At 45.5% G+C, this 23,278-nt stretch overlaps 1 protein-coding gene and 1 non-coding gene across 4 annotated transcripts in view; one reads left to right on the top strand and one right to left on the bottom strand.

Annotated features, from left to right (window-relative positions):
* LOC136406725 (CMRF35-like molecule 8) overlaps positions 1-21,207 on the bottom strand; it is a 28,725-nt gene extending 7,518 nt beyond the window's left edge. For 2 of the 3 annotated variants that reach the window (XM_066386802.1, XM_066386803.1), the window contains exons 1-3: positions 21,041-21,207; positions 17,169-17,513; positions 16,337-16,499 (exon numbers count right to left, since the gene is read on the bottom strand). In XM_066386802.1, coding sequence (XP_066242899.1) covers positions 16,337-16,499; positions 17,169-17,513; positions 21,041-21,098 — 566 coding nt within the window. In that variant the 5' untranslated portion in view covers positions 21,099-21,207. The remainder of the gene's footprint in view (positions 1-16,336; positions 16,500-17,168; positions 17,514-21,040) is intronic. The other variant, XM_066386804.1, reaches the window with a different exon arrangement.
* Positions 21,208-22,462: 1,255 nt separating this feature from the next.
* LOC136407385 (small Cajal body-specific RNA 16) lies at positions 22,463-22,648 on the top strand. The gene has a single exon (XR_010751926.1). It is a non-coding gene; the product is annotated as a small Cajal body-specific RNA 16 (non-coding RNA).
* Positions 22,649-23,278: the final 630 nt, after the last annotated feature.

Here is a 23,278-nt window from a genome sequence, read left to right as displayed (position 1 = left end):
CTGGAGGGAGACAGGGTGCTGGAGGGGGGCCGGGTGGTCCTGCCATCCCCTCTTTGTTTCAATAAGTAGATAAGTTCACATCGGAAAAAAAAGAAAAGCCAGTAGAACATCTCCCTACTATGCAATCCTCACCTAACCAATTCCCCGAGCCCAAACACACAGTATACTTAAGAATCTTTATTCAGACACAAGAAAATGTGAATGTTTGTTATTTTCCTCCTTCTTTCACACAAAGGAGGCAAAGTGTAAACACTAGCTTTTTGCTTAACAATATACCTTGAACTCTGAGAGGGTGGGGAAAACAAACAAACAAAGACAATACATCTTGGAGTTCTTTCCACATCAGTATGAATAGAAGTCCCTCACTCTTTTTTACAGCTGCATAGTATTCCATCCACTGCCTGGCTGGATCATCATTTATTTAATTTGTCCCATGTAGTGCACACTTCCCACCCACCGCCGTCTTCTGCAATCACAAGTATTGCTGCAAGAAAATCCCCTTGTAGCTCCACCACTGCACATGTGGGAAGCAGCAGCAGACTTACTAACATGAGTTAGAGTCCAGAACCCTCACTTGCTTGGGCCCGTTCTTTTATCTCTAGTTGACCTTCATACAGTTCTAGTGTTTTTCTTAAAGATCTATCTCCCCTCTCCCCAAATTGTCTAGGCTTCAAGTCCCACAAAGACTAACTCTGCCCCTCCATGTGCATACCTGCAGGGTCAATTTCTGGAAGTGGTGCATTTGGGGACTGAGTTTAACCTTGCCTGGTATTGAGTGGGCAGGAAGTTTGCAGAAGGGTTATCATGTAGTGAAGAATCTTTGCCAGCTGTTGGGGACTGAAAGCCAATGGGGTCTTTAAAGTTTAGATTTTTGGGGGACAGAGGTGTAGGGAACTGGCAGTAAGCTGACAGTCTGCCCAACCCCCTACCTCACTTGTTCTGTGAAGTTGTTAAAGGCTATTTTGCTATGGTGCTGGATTGTTTATACTCATCCTGCCCCCCATGTTCCCCAGAAAGACTGGAGGCAAGTTTCTTTTATCCTTTGTCTTGTGAAGTTAAGATGTTCTGTATAGTGGGGGTTTTTGGCACTTGGTTGAATTCTTGGGTTGCCTTGGAAATATGATCAGAGATCTCTTTGATTTGCTAATGGCCTTACTTTGCCTTATAGATAAAGCAGTAAGTGGGTGTTAAGTGTGCTTTGTTCTTGCCATCAGCATTGCAGAGGCCTCCTGAACTCATCCTTTTACTCTAAGCCTATTTTCTTAATTCTGCGCCGTTCCCACTCAGGACCTGGAATTACTAGCCATGCTGATTCGCAGCAAGTGGCGCCTAAACAGGGACCTGAGGAAGGAAAATAATAAACTAAAGGCAGGTGATGGAATTCCCCAAGTGCGTACAGTAAGTAAAGTTTTTGAATAGAGTTTTGAGAAAGAGTATAATCGGGAGTAATAAATTATGGGACATTTAGGGTCAAAAGTAAGGGATCTTTTTCTTTTTGTACAAATGTTTTTATCTAAGGAGAAGCTGTTGTCTAATCAGAGTGAGCTATAAATGGAGGGATATAAATTTGAGAACACCTTGAAGTCTGAGGATGACTGGGAGATAATGAAGATGTCGAGGCTGTGGCCGTTTTAACCTTTGCACCTCTGCTGCCCTCTGCTCTTTCTTATGCTTATTGGGTTGCTCCCAGGGTCTTTGTCTCAGACCTTTGGAGATTCTCGCTCCAACAAGCTTTAAATCAGGTTTGAGATATAGGGGATTACATCAGAATATATGCTGATATTGGGGCTTCATATATGCAAGGTCTGGCTATTGCCTCAGTGTTTCAGGGGAGGCCTCCAGGACAATACTTTGATAAACAGCAGAACAAACGAAAGAAGGAAGGTCAGGGAAGTACATCTGCCCATGGATCTTGTTTCCAATGCAGGGGTTTAAGATTTTTTGCTAGAAATTGCCCTGTTCCCACTGGATATCAGTCTTGGCCTCTCCTTCAAGGGCAGCCAGCTCCTAAAGCTCCAGACTTCTGCCTATGCTGTATGTAGGAAAGGGAAACATTGGGCGAATAAATGTAAATCTAAGTATACTGCTCACGGGCAGGTGATTCAGAGAAACAGACAATGGAGCCTGCCCCAGCCCTGTCAACTAAGTTTGCCACTCAGCTAAAATTGAGGTAGGGAAATCTCAGCATACCCAACCTGAACTGCCAGTTGCAGCAGCTATTGGAGTTTGATAATGAATAGAAGACTAAGGTGTTAGGAAAGTTACAGCTTTTCCTGTTATTGTCTAATTCTCTTCAATGTTTTAGCTACAATCCTCTGAACTATCATTTTGTTTCTTTCCTATTCTTTGCCTGGAAATTTGGACGGGGTACCCGAGGTGGATCTGCCTACAAAATTTTTTTGCAGCCGCCGAGATTTTTCTCAAGAAAGTTTTGATTAGTCTCATCCATCTTTTGTCCCTCTCACAAAATGCCCTAAGATCAGGCAGGCATCTTTCTAATCTGGTTGTGCTCTGAAATCCTGGGTTTCTCTCTGGTTCATCTGGTTCGTCTGATTCTTTTTTTTTTTTTTTTTTTTTTACGTTTTTCTGAAGCTGGAAACAGGGAGAGACAGTCAGACAGACTCCCGCATGCGCCCGACCGGGATCCACCCGGCACGCCCACCATGGGGCGACGCTCTGCCCACCAGGGGGCGATGCTCTGCCCATCCTGGGCGTCGCCATGTTGCGACCAGAGCCACTCTAGCGCCTGGGGCAGAGGCCACAGAGCCATCCCCAGCGCCCGGGCCATCTTTGCTCCAATGGAGCCTTGGCTGCGGGAGGGGAAGAGAGAGACAGAGAGGAAAGCGCGGCGGAGGGGTGGAGAAGCAAATGGGCGCTTCTCCTATGTGCCCTGGCCGGGAATCGAACCCGGGTCCTCCGCACGCTAGGCCGACGCTCTACCGCTGAGCCAACCGGCCAGGGCCTCGTCTGATTCTTGTTTCTGTTTAGTCTTTGTTTAATGTTGTCTAAAATGTGTCTCTTTTTAAGGCCTGAATTAAGTTCTTGCATGCAAAAATTAGAAATGCCAGCTCTGGAGAGAGACAAGATGACGCTGGAGTAGGCGGACGTACCAGCATCTACCTCCCAGAACCAAAGTGGATTACAAACTAATTTTATGAACTATCAGCTGGAAAAACCAACTTTGGACTAAACTAAAAGGACTCTTCAACCAAGGAACGCTGAAGAGGCCACACAGAGACTGGTAGGAAAAGCGGAAACATGGAAACGCGGAGAGGGCTGCCCAGCTTCTCGGAGCGAACGGCAGCAGGGAGAGACTCGCGTGGTGGGAAGTGAGTTTAGCAAAGAGGGGAAAGGGTCCTGAGCCCCAGGAACAAAGCCCCAGCCTGCAGCCCCAGAGCCCAGAAGAAGTGTAAGGACAGTATTTAGCTGGAAACAAGTCAGGATACTGTTTGTGAGAGAGTCTGATTTCTCAGACCCAGGATCCTTCTTAAAGGGACCACGCAGAACATCTCTCTCACAAACACTCACCCAGGGCTCCTGGGGACGGAGGGAGAGGGGAGAGAACCACAGTAACAGGAAGAGAGTGCAATCTAGGAGGCATAGGGAGAAACATTTTGGGAGATAGCCACCCTAACCCCTGGGACGAGTCACTCCCCAAAGCTGAAGTGAATATTTCCCCCGGAAACAGCAATACCAGCAAAGGGAAGCAGGAGAGCAGCCAAACAAGCTCCCTCGCAGCATTCAGAGCAGAGTCGCATAGAAGGAGGGAGCTTTTGGGTCTACAGTAGTGAGTCTTAGGGACCGAGCTGCAGCGCCCCCACCCACGCGGCTGAGGGCACGCCGGAGGGCGGGCGGCAGCCGGAGACAAAAGTGCAGTTCTGCTGGCAGGGTTGGAAGCCGGCTGGCCACCACTGGGCTCAGGTGTGAGCTCAATCTTGCCCAGCTAGGGAGAAGGGGGCGTGCAAAAGCGGCCAAGCTCAGCTGCCGGCATCCTGTAATCCAGCCTCCGGGAGAAGGGCGGGAAACCCAGAAAGAGTAGAAACCAGCCCCGGAGCAAGGGCAGAGGAGCACATCCCTGCCCCACCCGTGCAACCCAGGCTTGTGGTCTGACTTGGTAGCCGGCTCCTCCCGCGGGGGTGGAGCCAAAAGCCCAGAAGAGGCGGAGTTCTGCTACGGAGCTGAGCTTGGGCACGCAGCCCTGCCTGGTGGAAGAGCCAAGGCTAGCAGCTGTTCCTTGAGTGGGATCATCCTGCAAAGGCAGAGCGAAAGCTCGGAAACAGGCGGAGACCTGCAGCTGAGCAAAGGTGCTTGCTAGTGCCCTCAGGACCGAGCATAACGTCACACACGGGGACGGGGCAAAGGCCAAGGCCACCAACCCTTGTGCACCCGAGCACGTGATCACAGCCACTCCCGTGAAGAGAAAATGTGGAGGCAGAGAAATACAACACAAATAAAACAAGAGAAATCCCCAGAAAAGGACCTAAGTGAATCAGATATAACCAAATTACCAGATGCAGAGTTTAAAATAACGATTGTTAGGATGCTCAAAGATATTAGAACAACCATAGATGGCCATTATGAAAACCTAAATAAAGAGATAACAAATATAAAAGAGGACATTGAAATAATAAAAAAGAATCAGACAGAAATGACAAATACAATATCTTAAATAAAGAATACAATGGAAGGAATTAAAAGCAGGATGGATGAAGCAGAGAATCGAATCAGTGAGTTAGAGGACACAATAAATAAAGGCACGGAAGCAGAGCAGAAAAAAGAAAAGAGACTCAAAAAGTCTGAGGAAACTCTAAGAGAGCTCTGTGACAACATGAAGAGAAATAACATCCGCATCATAGGGGTTCCTGAAGAAGAAGAGAAAGAACAAGGGATAGAGACTGTGTTCAAACATATTATAGCAGAAAACTTTCCCCAATTAAGGCAGGAAAACATTTCACATGTTCAGGAAGCACAGAGAACTCCATTAAGGAGAAACCCAAAGAAACCAACACCAAGACACATCATAATTAAATTGCCAAAGCTAAATGATAAAGAGAAAATATTAAAAGCTGCTAGAGAAAAAAAGACTATCACCTACAAAGGAGCCCCCATAAGGATGACTTCTGACTTCTCAACAGAAACACTTGAGGCCAGAAGGGAATGGCAGGAAATATTCAAAGTAATGCAGAACAAGAACCTACAACCAAGACTACTTTATCCAGCAAGGCTATCATTTAAAATTGAAGGAGAAATAAAAAGCTTTACAGACAAAAAAAAAACTCAAGGATTTCATTGCAACCAAACCAAGGCTGCAAGAAATGCTAAGGGACCTGTTGTAAACAGATCAAAGGAAAAAAAGAATATAGCAAAAGAGAAAAACAGTTTTAAAGAAAAAAAATGGCAATAAACAATTACATATCAGTAATAACCTTAAATGTTAATGGATTAAATGATCCAATCAAGAGACATAGGGTAGCTGCGTGGATAAGAAAACAGGACCCATACATATGCTGTCTACAAGAGACACACCTTAAATCAAAAGATGCACACAGACTGAAGATAAAAGGATGGAAAAAAATATTTCACGCAAATGGAAATGAAAAAAAAGCTGGGGTAGCAATACTTATATCAGACTAAATGGACTTTAGAACAAAGACCATAGTTAGAGATAAAGAAGGTCACTACATAATGATAAAGGGAGCAATCCAAAAGGAAGATATAACCATTATAAATATCTACGCACCTAATATAGGAGCACCTAAATATATAAAGCAGACTTTGATAGACTTAAAGGGCGAGATCAACAGCAATACTATAATAGTAGGAGATTTCAATACCCCATTAACATCATTAGATAGATCCTCAAGAAAGAAAATTAACAAAGAAACAGCAGACTTAAAGGACATATTAGATCAACTCGATTTAATAGATATCTTCAGAACCTTTCACCCTAAAAGAGCAGAATATACATTCTTTTCAAGTGCTCATGGTACATTCTCTAGAATAGACCACATGTTAGGGCACAAAAGCGGGCTCAACAAATTTAAGAAGATTGAAATCATATCGAGCACTTTCTCTGATCACAATGGCATTAAACTAGAAATCAACCACAATAGAAAAATTTAAAAACATTCAAACACTTGGAAACTAAATAACATGTTATTAAACAGTGAATGGGTTAACATTGAGATCAAAGAAGAAATTTAAAAATTCCTAGAAACAAACGATAATGAGCATACATCAACTCAAAATTTATGGGACACAGCAAAAGCAGTCCTGAGAGGGAAGTTCATAGCATTACAGGCATACCTCAAGAAGCTAGAAAAAGCTCAAATAAACAACTTAACCCTGCATCTAAAAGAACTAGAAAAAGAACAGCAAGTAAAGCCCAGAGCTAGTAGAAGGAAGGAAATAATAAAGAACAGAGCAGAAATAAATGACATAGAGGCTAAAGAAACAATACAGAGGATCAATGAAACCAGGAGCTGGTTCTTTGAAAAGGTAAACAAGATCGATGAACCTTTAACAAGACTCACCAAGAAAAAAAGAGAGAGGACTCAAATAAATAAAATTAAAAATGAGAGTGGAGAAATAACAACTGACACAACAGAAATACAAAATATTGTAAGAAAATACTATGAAGAACTGTACGCCAAAAAACTAGACAACCTAGATGAAATGGACAAATTCCTTGAATCATATAATCTTCCAAAAATCAATCTGGAAGAATCAGAAAACCTAAACAGACCAATTACAACAAATGAGATTGAAACAGCTATCAAAAAACTCCCAAAAAAGAAAAGTCCTGGGCCTGATGGCTTCACAAGTGAATTCTACCAAATATTCAAAGAAGAACTAATGCCTATCCTTCTCAAGCTATTTCAAAAAATTCAAGAGGAAGGAAGACTTCCAAACTCCTTTTATGAGGCGAGCATAATTCTGATTCCAAAACCAGGCAAAGACAACACAAAAAAAGAAAATTATAGGCCAATATCCCTGATGAACTTAGATGCAAAAATCCTCAATAAAATATTAGCAAACCAGATCCAGCAATATATGGAAAAAATCATACACCATGATCAAGTAGGATTTATTCTTGGGAGGCAAGGCTGGTACAATATTCGCAAATCAATCAATGTGATTCATCACATAAACAAAAGAAAGGAGAAAAACCACATGATAATTTCAATAGATGCAGAAAAAGCATTTGATAAAATCCAGCACCCATTCATGATCAAAACTCTCAGCAAAGTGGGAATACAGGGAACATACCTCAACATGATAAAGGCCATCTATGACAAACCCACAGTCAACATCATACTCAATGGGCAAAAATTAAAAGCAATCCCCTTAAGATCAGGAACAAGGCAGGGGTGCCCCCTTTCACCACTCTTATTCAACATAGTCCTGGAAGTCCTCGCCACAGCAATCAGACAAGAAGAAGAAGTAAAAGGCATCCAAATTGGAAAAGAAGAAGTAAAACTATCATTATTTGCAGATGACATGATATTGTATATAGAAAACCCTATAGTCTCAGTCAAAAAACTACTAGACCTGATCAAAGAATTTGGCAAGGTGGCAGGATATAAAATCAATACTCATAAATCAGAGGCATTTTTATACACTAATAATGAACTGTCAGAAAGAGAAATCAGGGAATCAATCCCCTTTACCATTGTAACCAAAAAAATAAAGTACCTAGGAATAAATCTAACCAAGGAGATTAAAGACTTATACTCGGAAAATTATAAAACATTGATAAAAGAAATCAGGGAAGATATGAATAAGTGGAGGCATATACCGTGCTCATGGTTAGGAAGAATAAACATCATTAAAATGTCTATATTACCCAAAGCAATTTATAAATTCAATGCAATACCAATGAAAATACCAATGACTTACTTCAAAGACATAGAACACATATTCCAAAAATTTATATGGAACCAAAAAAGAACGCGAATAGCCTCAGCAATCCTGAAAAGGAAGAAAAAAGTGGGAGGTATCACACTTCCAGATATCAAATTATATTATAAGGCCATTGTACTCAAAACAGCATGGTACTGGCATAAGAACAGGCACATAGATCAATGGAACAGAACAGGGAACTCAGAAATAAACCCACAGCTCTATGGAAACTGATATTTGACAAAGGAGGTAAGACAATACAATGGAGTAAAGACAGCCTCTTCAACAAATGGTGTTGGGAAAACTGGACAGCTACCTGCAAAAAAATGAAACTAGACCACCAACTTACACCACTCACAAAAATAAACTCAAAATGGATAAAAGACTTGAATGTAAGCCGTGAAACCATAAGCATCTTAGAAGAAAACATAGGCAGTAAGCTCTCTGACATCTCTCGCAGCAATATATTTGCTGATTTGTCTCCACAGGCAAGTGAAATAAAAGATAGGATAAACAAACGGGACTTTATCAAACTAAAAAGCTTCTGCACAGCTAAAGACAATAAGAACAGAATAAAAAGACAAACTACACAATGGGAGAATATATTTGACAATACGTCTGACAAGGGGTTAATAACCAAAATTTATAAAGAACTTGTAAAACTTAATACCAGGAAGACAAACAATCCAATCCAAAAATGGGCAAAAGAAATGAATAGACACTTCTCCAAAGAGGACACACAGATGGCCAATAGGCATATGAAAAAATGTTCAACATCACTAATCATTAGAGAAATGCAAATTAAAACCACAATGAGATATCACCTCACACCAGTCAGAATGGCGCTCATCAATAAAACAACACAGAATAAGTGCTGGCGAGGATGTGGAGAAAAGGGAACCCTCCTGCACTGCTGGTGGGAATGCAGACTGGTGCAGCCACTGTGGAAAACAGTATGGAGATTCCTCAAGAAATTAAAAATCGAACTGCCTTTTGACCCAGCTATACCACTGTTAGGGATATACCCCAAGAACACCATAGCACTGTTTGAAAAGAAGAAATGCACCCCCATGTTTATGGCAGCATTGTTCACAATAGCAAAGATTTGGAAACAGCCCAAGTGTCCATCAGAGGACGAGTGGATTAAAAAGCTTTGGTATATATATACTATGGAATACTACTCAGCCATAAGAAATGATGACATAGGATCTTTTACAACAACATGGATGGGCCTTGATAACATTATACTGAGTGAAAGAAGTAAATCAGAAAAAACTAAGAACTATATGTTTCCATACATAGGTGGGACATAAAGATGAGACTCAGAGACATGAACAACAGTGTTGGGGTTACAGGGTGGGGGGAGGAGAGGAAGGGGGTTGGGGGAGGGGAGGGGCACAAAGATCATGGCTTTTCAGCATTTGCCATATTCCCCCCCTTAATCTATAGACAGACAGCAAATATTTACGTATGGTGTTCCCACTATAAAGACTGCTGTCTTAGGGACAAATGCTGATAAACTATTTCAGCAGTTCCTCCTTCTTCAAAGACTTATATGTAAACATAGAGCTCCATGTTTCATAGGACATACTCAAGCTCACTCCATGCTCCCTGGAGCTTTAGCACAAGGGAATGCCCCCCCCCTTTTTTTTTTAGTATTTTTTCTTTTCTTTATTTATTTTTTGTATATTTCTGAGGATGGGGATGGGGAGGCAGTCAGACAGACTCCTGCATGCACCTGACTGGGATCCACCTGGCATGCCTACCGGGGGGAATGCTCTGCCCATCTGGGATGTTGCTCTGTTACAACCGGAGCCATTCTAGCGACTGGGGCGGAGGCCATGGGGCCATCCTTAGTGCCCAGGGTGGATTTGCTCCGGTGGAGCCTTGGCTGCGGGCAGGAGGAGAGAGACAAAGAGGAAGGAGAGGGGGAGGAGTGGAGAGTTAGATGGGCGCTTCTCCTGTGTGCTCTGGCCAGGAATCGAACCCGGGAATCCTGCACACCAGGCCAATGACTCCGACGGGTCTACCATATCATGCTTTTTACTTAAAAAAAAAAAAATTTACATTTCTTTTGATTACTGATGAACAGGAGACACCAAATCTTTTCCACCTGCAAACTACTACCTTCTTTATTAGATCTAGCTAATAACACTGTTCTGTCTTTTTTCCAAATAGCTCCAGATATATGGAAAAGATTTATATAGGCAGATGGGGATCCTCAAACCCCTCAGCGAGATCTTCTGAGAATGGCTTTTAAGATACCTAGAGGCAGAAAAAGCCCAATAGAGATCAGGGGAACTACCAGCTTTTAGGATACACCCTTAAAGGCTCCAACACCCCAAAGGGGTCTCATAGGATGCCATCTGGGTCCTGCTTCAATAGTGGAAAGGAAGGTCATTGAGCTAAAGCCTGCCAGGCTTACATGCCTCTGCTGTGAGGAAACAGGGACACTGGAAGGTGGGCTTCCCCCTCGCACCTCTAAGGGAGGGTTCAGTCTCTTCCAGCCCTGCTCCAGCCACCTATGACCTAACCTTTCCCAGAAAGCTGGGGTTTGCCACTGAAGGCTGAAGGTGCCCAGGGCCGTCGGCCCCATCTACGACACTGTGGACGAGCCTAGGGTATTTCTTCCAAGAAGCAGGTAAACTGATCTCATTCGCACAAGGGCCACTTAACTATGTTTTGCCTGAATAGTCAGGTTTTTTATTCTTCCCTCAAAGATCTCTGTTGTGGGTGTTGATAGTCCTATTTTCTGCTGCTTTGCTTAATATATAGTGTTTCCTTTATCCCTCCTACCTCAATGCCCCACTCATATTTCAGGCTGGGACCTACTCCTAGTTTAGAGCTCTCTTTCCTCCTTTTGCCAACTTGTATTATGAATTTACCTTTGCCACCCAGCTTAGTGTATCCCAAGGTTCTCTTTCCCAGGCCACAGTCGCAGAGCTCCAGGGAAAAGCAACCTGGTCTCAACTCTCCAGGCAGAGGAGAACAGAAGCTCCATATCCACGCATGCTGTAAATGGCTTTTTCCAGTCTACCTGAATCATTACCAGCTAGAAGCAGCGGTCATTGGGACTTGGACATGAGCTGCAAAGTATAGAATGGTGACAACAATTCCAGTGCCATGTGGACTTTTCCTGTGGGTAACTTTCCTGGACTCCTGCTCCCTGTGACAGCTCCTAACAGACTGAACTGTGGTTGGGTTGCATTTTTCAGGGATTTGGCATGGTGATGGGGCCAACTTGGACTTGGGGAACATGTTAAGGACACTACTCTTTTAGGGATTCTTGCTGTATTGGCCAAGAGTTTGCTTAAAGGCTTTTAATCACTGTAAAAAAAATAGAGGACTGGATGAAGAAGATGGGACACATATACACCATGGTATATTATTCAGCTAGGAGAAATGGTGACATCGGATCACTTATAGAGGAATGGTGGAGTCTTGGTAGCATTGTGCGGGGTGAAATAAGCGAATCAGAAAAAAAAAAAGAACTGCAGGATTCCATACATTGGTGGGACATAAAAGCAAGACTAAGAGGCATGGACAGGAGTGTGGTGGCTATGGGGGTGGGGGGAGGGAAGGAGAGAGAGGGGGAGGGGGAGGGTACAGAGAGAACTGGATGGAGGGTGGCGGAGGATGATCTCTCTTCGGGTGATGGGTATGCAACAGAACTAAATGACAAGATAACCTGGAAATGTTTTCTTTGAATGTATGTATCCTGATTTATTGATGTCACCCCATTAAAATAAAAATTAAAAAAAAAAAAAAGAAATGCCAGCTCTAATATTGAAAAAATAAAATGATTTCATCCCTACTTTTTTTTTAAATTGGAACTTGTAAGGAGTGCTCATTTAAATTTAAATAAAATAGAATGTGGATCCTAAAGACTTGCTAATTTGGTTGAGCTGATGCATCTGTTATTGCTAAGTAACGTTGGGTTTTATTTTGTTTTCTTTTCTCTTGATTCACTCATGAAGCAGTCAATGAGGGGCAAGCTGTGAGACTTGGTGCAAGGTATATTTCCCTAACAAAGGTGTAAGTTTTTTTTTTTTACAATGAAAAGATAACAAAGGTCATACTGGATTTTTTCAGCCTTATGTGCTCTCTAGAATGCCTGTTAATTAATGGGGTAGAAATGTTTTGAAAAATATGGGAGTGTTACTTAGAAAAGTGTTTATTATATTTTGTCAGACTTTTGGAATTAACATGAGGATAGGTATTTCCTACAATCCTCAGAGTCAAGGCATTATAAAGTGTGTCCAGCAAATGCTTAAAGGTCAATTATAAAAAATAAAAAAGGAGGAGTCATATCCAGGAACTCCTGCAAATCTTCTTTGTCATGCTTTTTACTTTAAATTTTTTGTTGTTGTTGTATTTTTCCAAAGCTGGAAACGGGGAAGCAGTCAGACAGACTCCCGCATGCGCCCGACCGGGATCCACCTGGCATGCCCACCAGGGGGCGATGCTCTGCCCATCTTGGGGTGTCGCTCTGCGCAATCAGAGCCATTCTAGCGCCTGAGGCAGAGGCCATGGAGCCATCCTCAGCGCCCGGGCCAACTTTGCTCCAATGGAGCCTTGGCTGCGGGAGGGGAAGAGAGAGACAGAGAGGGAGGAGAGGGGGAGGGCTGGAGAAGCAGATGGGCGCTTCTCCTGTGTGCCTTGGCTGGGAATCAAACCCGGGATTCCTGCACGCCAGGCCGATGCTCTACCACTGAGCCTACTGGCCAGGGCTTTTAAATTTTTTAAATACTGATGTACAAGGCCATTCAGCAGCCAAGATACTCTGGAATCATTCAAGGAAAGCTTTCTCTGAAGTGCAATGAAGGGACCCACTCACAGGAATCTGGCAAGTGCCAGACCTTGTTCTCCTATGGGGCCGAGGATGTGTGTGTGTTTTTTCTAGGTCTGCTGAGGCTCCTAGGTGGGTTCCTGAATGATTGGTAAGACACCATGAGCCAGGATGAAACTCACTTCACAAGAGCTATTGTATAAGGCTTATTTTACTATGCTGTCATCCCTCTCTCTGTCAAACCTGTTCCCTCTATCAAATCCTCTTAGCACACTCCAAACTTTTTTCTCCTGCAAATTTCTACCTTCCTTCATTTGATCCAGCTGATAACACTGTCCTGTCTTTTTCCAATCAGCTCCAGATATACGGAAAAAGTTTATATAGGCAGAGGAAGATCCTCAAACTTCTCAATGAGATCTCCTGAGCATGGCTATTTTAAAGTCTATAATGACCAAGAGGAACAGGAAAAGGCAGACAAAGCCCAAAGAGATCAGGCAAAATACTAGCTCTTGACATATACCCTTAAAGGCTCCAATGCCCCTAATGGGCCTCATAAGACTCCATGAGGGCCCTGCTTCAAGAGTGGAAAGGAAGGTCATTGGGCTAAAGCTTGCCTGGCTTCTTGGCCCCCACCAGGGCCATGCCCTTGTTGTGGAAAAAAGGGACACTGGAAGGTAGGCTGCCTCCTAGCTCCTCTAAGGAGGGTTTAGTCTCTTCTAGCCCTACCCCAGCCACCTGAGACTTGCCACTGAAGACTGAAGGTGCCCACGGCCATCAGCCCAATCTCACGTCACCATGAACAAGCCTAGGGAAACCATCCAAATAGCAGGTAAGCTGATCTTATTTCTTATAAACATGAGGGCCACTTACTCTGCTTTGCCTGAATACTCAGGTTCTGTTCATCCCTCGAAGATCTCTGTTGTGGGTGTTGATGGTCTTATTTTCCTCCCTGTTTGTCATGAATCTGCTGCCTTGTTTAATACACAGTGTCTCCTTTACACACTCTTTTCTCCTCCTGCTTCAATGCTCCATACCTATTTTAGGCTGGGACTTACTCTCCAAATTCAGAGCCTCTCTCTCTCTTTCTCTCTCTCTCTCTCTCTCTCTTTTTGCCCACTTCTGTTATGAATTTACCTCTACCACCCAGCATAGTGAATCCCAAGTTTCTCCTCACCACCCCATGGCTGCAAAACTCCAGGAAAAGGCCCCCTGGTTTCATCTCTCCAGGTTAAAGAGAACAGAAGCTCCATCTCCCTACATGCTGCAGATGGCCCTTCCAGTCTATCTGAATCATTGCCAGAAATCCAATCTTGACACTAAGCTTGAAACAAAAGCTTAATGTGCTAGAAGCAGTGGTCATTGGGACCTGGACGCTAGCTGCAAAGTGTGGAAATGTGACAACAGTTCCAGTGCCTTGCAGACTTTTCCTGAATGTGTGTGACTCCTGCTCCTTGGGACAGTTCTCAGACTGAAGTGGGATTGGGTTACATTTACAAATAATGTGGAGCAGTGATGGTGTCAACATGGACCTGGTGAAATTATATAACATGTAAAGGACATTCAGAACTGCAAAAATTCTATTTTAGATCCATCTGTATTAGCTAAGAATTTGCTTGATAATCTAAAAGGCTTTAATCCCTTCATTGTATTAAGACACTTGTTTTGATATCTGTTAGTATTGGCTATTTTAATTTTGTGTTTATTTTATATTTTTCCAGTCTGCCTCCAAATCAGAACATGGGAAATAACATGAGTATGAATCACAGCACACGAAGTTAAAAAATAGAAAAGGGGGATATGCTGGGGACTGAAAGCCAATGGGCTCTTTGAAGTTTAGATTTTGGGGGGACAGAGGTGTGGGGAACTGGCAGTAAGCTGACAGTCTGCCCAACCCCCCACCTCACTTGTTCTGTGAAGTTGCTAAAGGCTATTTTGCTATGGTGCTGGATTGTTTATACTCATCCTGCCCCCATGTCCCCTGGAAAGACTGGAGGCAAGTTTCTTTTATCCTTTGTCTTGTGAAGATGTTATGTATGGTGGGGTTTTTCAGCACTTGGTAGAATTCTTGGGTTGCCTTGGAAATGTGATCAGAGATCTCTTTGATTTGCTAATGGCCTTACTTTGCCCTATAAATAAAGCAGTAAACGAGTGTTGAGTGTGCTTTGTTCTTGCCATCAGCATTGCAGAGGCCTCCTGAGCCCATTCTTTTTCACTCAGGACCTGGAATTACTAGCCTCGCTTTCGCAGCAGCTGGCTCCTGGGAGGGAGGCCCTAAACCCTCAGGATTTCTCATGGTATTCACAAACCCCTTGCATCACCCCTAAGATTATGGTAAGAGATGAGATGACTCAGGCTGCTCTGTCTGTGCAGTAGCCTACTCTTTGTCTCACTGTTTCACTACTAAACTCACTTCCACTTTAAACTAAAAAAAAAGAGAGAAAAAAGATAAGTCAGGAAGGTGTCTGGTCACCAGAAGGAACAGACATGTGATTAGAGATTTGGGCTCTGAGCCAGCCTGACCTTCAGGGAGTGCAGGGGGGCTGAGCATTGAGTTCAATCATGTGGTCAGTGATTCAACCAGTCAGTCTATGTCATGAAACCCAAATAAAAAATCTGGACATGAGACCTTGGAGGAACTTCCTGGTTGTTAAACACATGTTCCAGGAGGGTGATGCACCCCAACTCTACTGGGAGAGGGCAGGGAAGCTCTGCATTCAGAGCCCTCCCAGACCTCACTCTGTGTGTCTCTTCATTTGGCTGGTCCTGACTTTTATCCTTTACAGTAAAACTGTTATCATAACTATGGCACTTTCTTGTCTTCTGTCAGTGAGGTTACCAATAGTCAAAGCCAAGGAGGTTATGGAACCCCCAAATTTGTAGTGAGTTGGTCAGAAGTGCAGTGGCCTGGGGATCCCCAAGGTGCTCTGACATTTGAAGTCAGGCAGTCGTGTGGGACCAAGCCCTTTAGCCTGTGGGGTCTGTGTTAATCCAGGTGTCATCAGTGCTGGAAGGGAATCACAGGACACCAGGTGGTGTCTGTGAACCGCACAGTGGTTTGGAACAGCACGCATTTTTCTGGAAAGTCTATAAATGTTGTCAGATTCTCCTGGGGTTTGTGACCTCTTCCAAGAGTCAAGAATCACAAGTTTAGAAGAAAGAAACTAAGACTTCAGAATCATATAACCCTGTGTTAAAAGCCCAGCCTTCTTCTTGTAGCTACATGACCCAGAAATCACTTAACCAGTCCAGCCTCAGTTTACCCATCTGTAAAGTGAGAACAGTAGTGGTAGAGGGTTATGATGGGGAGCACATGAGAATGCTCACGGGAGGCAATTAGCCGAGCCTGGTGGGTGACGACAGCTCTAATTAAATGTTACTTCCCTTTCATCCACACTAGCTTCTCCTCAAGAAGTTTGTCTCCGACCCCAGGCAGGTCCAGCATGGACTCAGCAGCCCAAGCTTTCAGCCTGGGGCTGGTGCAAAGGGAGCCAGAAGCTCCAGCCAGCAGGGGCAGGACCCCCCCCCACACACACACACACACAACACCACCACCAGAGGACCACACGGCTGGGAGGGAGGTGGCCGCCCTGAGCTCCTCCTGATGACCAAGCCCACCTCCAGGACACGGGGACTAGGGTGCCTTGCCTGTGGTCCTGGGTCTTCTGGAAGTTATCCTGGCGGTTCGCACTGTAGGTGACATCCACTGTGACTGGAGTTGTGGACACAGTTGGAATTTTGGCTGTGACTGTCGTGGTCTTGGCTGTAGTAATAGTCGTGGGTAACACTATCAGTGGTGTTGATGGTGCGGCTGGTGCAGAAAACACAGATCAGACCCAGAGACCTCTCCTCCAACTCTCCTACCACTGGCCAACACCATTTTGGTTTGGTTTTACACAAAACACACTCTCAGGAAGGCCAAAGTCTGCCCAGGATTGTCTGGGGCCAAGTGAGCATTTCCTACTAGGACATGGGTACTGCCCCTGAGAGTCCTGATTCAGGCCTGGCTAGGAGGGTCATGGCCCTCCAGAGAGGCTCTAAGTCACCTCTGTACCCTGTCTTGTCCCCCTCCAGCGACTGCCACACGCTGCCTGCCAGAGATGTTGGTTCGCTGCAAACCAGACATGTCACTTAGAGCTACCACATGCTTAGCACCTTGTGCTCCTGACCTCCCCCATGCAGCTCAGGCTTCTGCAGGCTGACCCATTACAATGTCTCCTCTCCTCCACACACTGCCTTCTCCACCTCCCCTTCACCTGCCAAGCACCTTCTCATCCCTCAGGACTGAGAAGAGGTGCCAGCTCCTCCAGGAAGCTTCTCTCTCTCTCCTCTCTTCTCTCTCTCTCTCTCTCTCTCTCTCTCTCTCTCTCTCTCTCAGAGTTTGCTCTGAGTCTCTGATCTGATCCCTGCCCTGGCTATTTCAACCTGAGACTGTTTTGTCAGTCCGGAGCTAGGACGGGGGAGGGTGTGTGCGGCTCACCTGGAATCACAGTCACCACAACCTTCAAGGTGAGGTCCCATACTCTTTCGTGCCATGGTAAATCGATCCCACACCCGTATGTGCCTTCATCATCCTCTGTGAGGCTCTCCAAGGTCACTGTGAAGGTGTGGTTTGCTGGATGGTCCCTGATGGACACACGGCCACGCCTCACTTCTCTCTGTGACTCTGTGGTCTCCACAATCTTCTCCTTCACCAGTTGCAAATATGAGTCTTTGTACCAGTATTTCTTATTTTCTGTGTACTTCTCATTGTACTGACACTGCACGCTCAGGGATCCCCCCACGAGGCCCATCACGTGGCTGGGGCCACTCAGAGACAAACAGCCTGAAAAACACAGCCAGACCCAGCTCCTCATTAGATGGGCCAAGGTCAGGTTGCCCTGGGTCACCCCATAGGTCTCCCCATTTTACATCAGCCAGATCGTATCTTGAGTGTCCCCTCTTTCCTCTCTGTTACCCAGTGTTTTGATCCCACAGCCCCTTCCTCGAGACCCCAATTTCCTTTTGCTGCCCTCCCACCCCTCACTGACCAGGACCCCACTTGCAAACTTGTCAAGACCATAAGAACTCACTCCAGTGCCCTGTTCTCCCCGGAGGCCCTCAAGTACTATTTCAGTGTGCTCCCCTCACCCACCCCATCGCAGCCCCGTGTCCACGGTGCCATGACCACACGCGCCCCTCAGTCCCTCCACAGAGGCCGTCACCACCTCCTCTACTGGCCTGGGTGAGCACATGCCCTGCAGAGAAGGCCTTCCTGAGCCCTGTCACAGGTGTGACACTTACTGAGACGCTCACTAGTGATGGTGAAGGTGAAGTGAAAGAGCATGGAAGACGGGTTTATGTGTCAGCTCTATGACACAGCAGCTGTGTGTTCTGGGGCAGGTTACTTAACCTCTCTGAGCTTCAGGTGCCCATCTGTACAGTGGTGATCTGGTAGGCCTCATACTGCACTTGGGGCACTGAGTGAGATAATGGGTGTAAAATACCCGGTAAACAATATTAGGTTGAACTATACGAAACTGCTGATATCTAGCTGTTTTTGACCAAGAAACCAGGAATTCCATATGATTCAACCTAATAAAAATAGGTCATCCTCTGTCTAGCCAGATTAAGAAATAGCCACAGATAAAACCAGACCTGTGGTGACATAGTTGATAAGGCATCGACCTGAAATGCTGAGGTTGCTGGTTTGGGGCCCTGGGGTTGCCCAGTCAGGGCACAAATGAGAAGCAACTATGAGTTGATGTTTCCCTCTCCTCCCCCCACCTTTCTCCCTCTCTAAAAATCAATAAATAAAATCTTTAAAAAATAAATTACCACAGATACAGAGAAAATGAAGAGAATTAAGATGGAACTTTGCAGAAATTCTCTATAGATACATGTGAAAATCTGGAAGAATGTGTGATTTTCCAGAAAAACACAAATTACTAAAATCAACACAGACCAAGTAAGTGCTTAATAAACACATATCTGCTTTAGTCTTCCTTCATCACCCAAGACCCCTGTCCTGGTCCCATGTCCCGGATCTATACTCCACCTTTCTGCAGCTGTCCTCTCCTGTCAATCTTCTCTGCCAAGGCCCTGGCTCCCTCCCTGACCTTGGTTACCCCATCACCCCAACCCCAACCCCAACACCCAGTCCTGTCCATCTGTCCGTCTCTGGTGTCTGACTTCCCTTTGTGTTTGCTCTTATGTGTCCTCTCTCCTTCCCTCCCTCCCTCCCTCCTTCCCTCCCTCTCTCCCTCCTTCCCTCCCTCCCTCCCTCCTTTCCTCCCTCCCTCCCTCCCTCTCCTTTCTTTCCTCCCTCTCTCCATGTCTTCCCTCTCCCTCCCTCCCTCCTTCTCACTCCCACCCCTCTCCAGATTTGCTTTACTCCACTGTAAATCTGAACTCTTGGGTGAAAAAAAATGTCACCATTTCCCCTGAAACTTCTGCCCCGGGAGGGTGTTGAAAACCTGCAGTCTGTCCCCCACATACCTGGAGCCACGACACTATGCACAACCCTCCCAGTCTGGCGTCTTTATGCTTTGACTGGTCTAACACTTATCACCAACCCCTCCCTGCTAACCAGACACACAGGAACCTGGACCTGGGGCCAGGGTCCTCACCATTTCCCAAACTCTCCCACCAGAATGTTCCTCTGTTGTCCTAATGTTTACTTTAGGATCACAGTCTCCTCCCCTCAATCCCAGAGAGAGGAGTGAACCCTCCAACTCAGAAAGTCAGGAGAGGAGCACAGGCTGACACCTAGCCCAGGAGGAAGGAAAAAGTGAAAAGCCAAAGCAGAAGTTAGAGCATCAGGAAACAGAAAAACAGCGGATTTATTGTAAATTGAAAATGGACTTTTCTTTTGAAAGGGACAAACAATGAAACAGACATTCTAGTGGGCAGGCAAATCAAGAATAAAAGGGGAAAGATACATCCACAGACAACCACAAAGAAAATTAACCGGGGTCATTTGCAAGTCTCTACAAATAAGTCTGCAAACTTGGATGAAACTTGTAAATGCTCAATTTTGGCCCCCAATACATTTTTTAATGTAGACCAAGAATGATGAGTATTAGCATGGAGTCGTTTCCCAGTGGTGACTACATGAGATGATGTGGTGATCATTTTACAATGTATACTTATATCAAAGATCACATGTACACCATAAATGTGCACAAATTTTACTTTAATTATCCCTCAATGAGTAAGGGGGGAAGAGTTTTATCCTTTCAAAATAAAAAGGAGCGAAACCCAGATAGTGTCCCAAGTTAGTACCCTTAAACTTTCAAGCCACAAGCAATTCCAATTTCATTTCAGCATTTGCAGAAAAATACAGAAACAGGAAAACCTGCCTAATTCTATTTGTGTCATCAGCATGATATAGTGAGACTAAAATCTGGCCAAATCTCTTAATATAATTGACCACCTTAAGAATTCAGGGAGAGGAGTGTAATCATCTCCATAGATAATGAAAAAGCATCTGACCTCTGTTGCTGTTGATTTTAACAATGCTTCATAAACAGACACGTGTGGGCACCTTCTTCAGACTTAATGGGAAACACTGGACACCTGCCCCGGTCGCGGACAAGGCAGGAGTGACCATGCCACCTCGGTCCTGGGCATCAGCTCGTGGTCAGTGAGAGGGTGGTGAGGGAAGAGGCATCAGGAAGGTACCTGGGCTCTCCAGCCAGCAGGTCCCATGGAAATGCAGAACAGCGGGAGGGTCAGTAAACACACGGCCAGGATGAGATGACTGCTTCCAGTTAATTCACAAGTCATAGCTTTCTGATAGACAGCTAGTTCACAAATGAAATGGAAGAAATTCGTGGAGAGGAGCCTGGTCCTTCTCTCTGGTGAAAATCTCCTACCCCCCTTCCTCCCAACAGCCTTCCCTCTCTGTCCCCATCTCCCTGCTGGCTCTCAGCTCTGTCCCCTCAAGGGGCCCTCCCTACACACCTCCATGTCCCTGACACCATGGCCTGCTAACTCAGCTCCCAGGAGGGCGCCTCCCATCAAAACCCAGCCTCCCATGTGTGCTCAGGGCGACCACTCTCCCACACTCCCCACTGTGTCCTGCCTCCCTGCCTCTTCACCTCTGGAGAAGCCCTTCTCCGTGCCCACCCCTTTGCTCCAAGCCCCACTGTGGCTCATCGAGGGTCAGGCGGATGCCGAAGGAGTCAGACCCTCGCTCCTTGTGTTCCCAGAGCTCCTTGTGTTACCTGGTGGACAGAGCACCCCCATCCTGAGCTCAGTATAGAGCCCAGCCTGGGGTTGCTTCACTGACTGCCTCCCACAGCCCTACACCAGCCTTCCACTCTCCCTCCCACCCTTCCGCCCGCTGACCCTCCCCCAGCAGCCCCTCACCTGGGACCCAGAGAAGGAGCAAAGCTGCAGGCAGCCAAGCCGGGCCCTGCTGAGTCATCTCTGCGGCAGGCTGGTCCCTGGTTCACTGAAGGCTGGCAGCCAGCAGGCCACATGCCTCAGTCCTCCTTGAGGGGGCCGGCCAAAACGACAAGGCTCCTACTTCTGCTTTTCTCTGCTCCGCGGCTTCCTCTGTTAACTGCTTTTTTGGTTTTGTTTCTAGAGCTGGTCAGGAAATGGAGGGCGCTGAGGGAGCAGAGGCCGGGGGTGGGGGTGGGGTGGGGGGTGGCAGGGCTGGTTGAGAGCCCCCCCCTGCCGGAACCCAGCACAATCCTACTAAATCCCAGATAAGGCACAGTTCTGTTCACGTTTTCAGAGAGGAGACCTCTCCATTCCTCCACAGCTCACAGGCCTGTGTCCACCCTCTCTCTCATCCCCCAAGACCAGAGCTCAGGGCCGGGTTTCCTTCTGGTCGGGCCCAGCCACTCCTCCAACCCCTCTCCTCAAGGTCGGTGGTCAGGGTGAGACCTTGTGGAGAGGAGCCTTGAACAGCACCCACAGCTAGGCCACCCCAGGGAGCTCCCTTTCCATGAATATAAGCTCCCTTCCTCCAGCTCAAGGCCTGAACCCCCAAGTTGACACAATGACCTCAGAGTCCCTGAATGTTTTCTAGTCTTGGAAATGTGCCCTCAACTTGACCCAAAGTTCCTCAGGCTGTGACCTTGCTTTCTGTGTGGCTCAGGCTAGACCCAGCTCAGGGCAGGACACAGACCAGGGACTCAGCAAGCCCTACAGGCCACAGTAGCATCTTCCCCAGGAGAGTGCGAGGGAACCAAGGAGAGTCGCTGGCTGTCCTTCCGGAGGGCTCCACAAAGAGTTTGGTAGGAATCGGGAGGATTTCTATAGCAATATAGTCATAGATTGACCAACACTGTGAAGACCTAGATCAGGGGTCAGGAACCTATGGCTCGTGAGCCAGATGTGGCTCTTTTGATGGCTGCATCTGGCTTGCAGACAAATCTTTAATAAAAATAATAATAACATTAAAAATATAAAACATTCTCATGTATTACAATCCATTCATTTCCTACCGCTCATGTTCATGGTTGTGGATGGCTGGAGCCAATCACAACTGTCCTCCAGGACAACACCAAATTTTTATTGGATAATGCGTAACATACATGGGTCATTGTATGGCTCTCATGGAATTACATTTTAAAATATGTGGCGTTTATGACTTTCTCAGCCAAAAAGTTTCCCGACCCCTGACCTAGATCTTGACCTAGAGAGGAAAATGCAGAAGTGTCATACGAGGTGGTTTACTTGTCAAATACTAGTAGTTTCCCAGAACCTATACTTTACAATTAAACCACCAGAAGGCATGGCTATGGTCATGAATGTCATGGTTAAAAGGGAGACGCACCGATGGACAGGGGAAAGCCTCTAGTGTTACTCAACCTGCCCAGTTGTGGGTACAGCCTCACATCAGGCAGCCCTACCCTGACCCAAAGTAAATCCCAGAAGAAGTTCTTCCTGGGTTTTGAATTTGCAGTAACAGGTGCAAACATTCTTGCGGCACTTTGATTATCACATATGATACTACAAACAAGACCAAAAAGAAATACATAAATAAGAAAAAGAAAAGAGGAGCATACCAGACTGAGAGGCAGGAGTTGGGTTCTCCTGTGGCTCATCCACTTACCTCTGACGTGGCCTGAACAAAACCTGGGGCTCCTGTGAAATGTCAAGAATAATAGCTAATCCAAGGAATGAATAGTCTAGTAATTATGAAAATACTCAAATGTGAAGTAATAATATCTTTAGGCCATTCCTCCCTTCTCAGGATACATTTTTTAATTGATTTTAATTTATTGTGTTTACATAGATTCTAGTGTTGCCCCGAATGCATCCCTCCTCCCCCAAATTCCCCTCAACATTTCCCATTCCCCCCTCCCCATAGCGCCCTCCCCCCTTCCCTTCAGGTTTATCCCATCCTATCATCCCCTTTCCCTCTGTCCTCTTTTCCTCTGGTCCCTTTGATCTCTCCCCTGTCTCAATTCCGTTCCTCAATCCTCAAATGAGTGAGGTCATATGATATTTTTCTTTTTCTGCCTGGCTTATTTCACTCAACATAATAGTTTCCAGGTCCCTCCATATTGTTGCAAAAGGTAAGATTTCCTTCTTTTTCATGGCCCCATAGTATTCCATTGTGTATATGTACCACTGCTTTTTAATCCACTC

The sequence above is a fragment of the Saccopteryx leptura genome, chromosome 5 (genome assembly GCF_036850995.1).
Source record: "Saccopteryx leptura isolate mSacLep1 chromosome 5, mSacLep1_pri_phased_curated, whole genome shotgun sequence".
Taxonomy (NCBI): domain Eukaryota; kingdom Metazoa; phylum Chordata; class Mammalia; order Chiroptera; family Emballonuridae; genus Saccopteryx; species Saccopteryx leptura.
The sequence above is the reverse complement of the archived record's forward strand: the minus strand, read 5'-3'. Positions and strand labels throughout refer to the sequence as shown.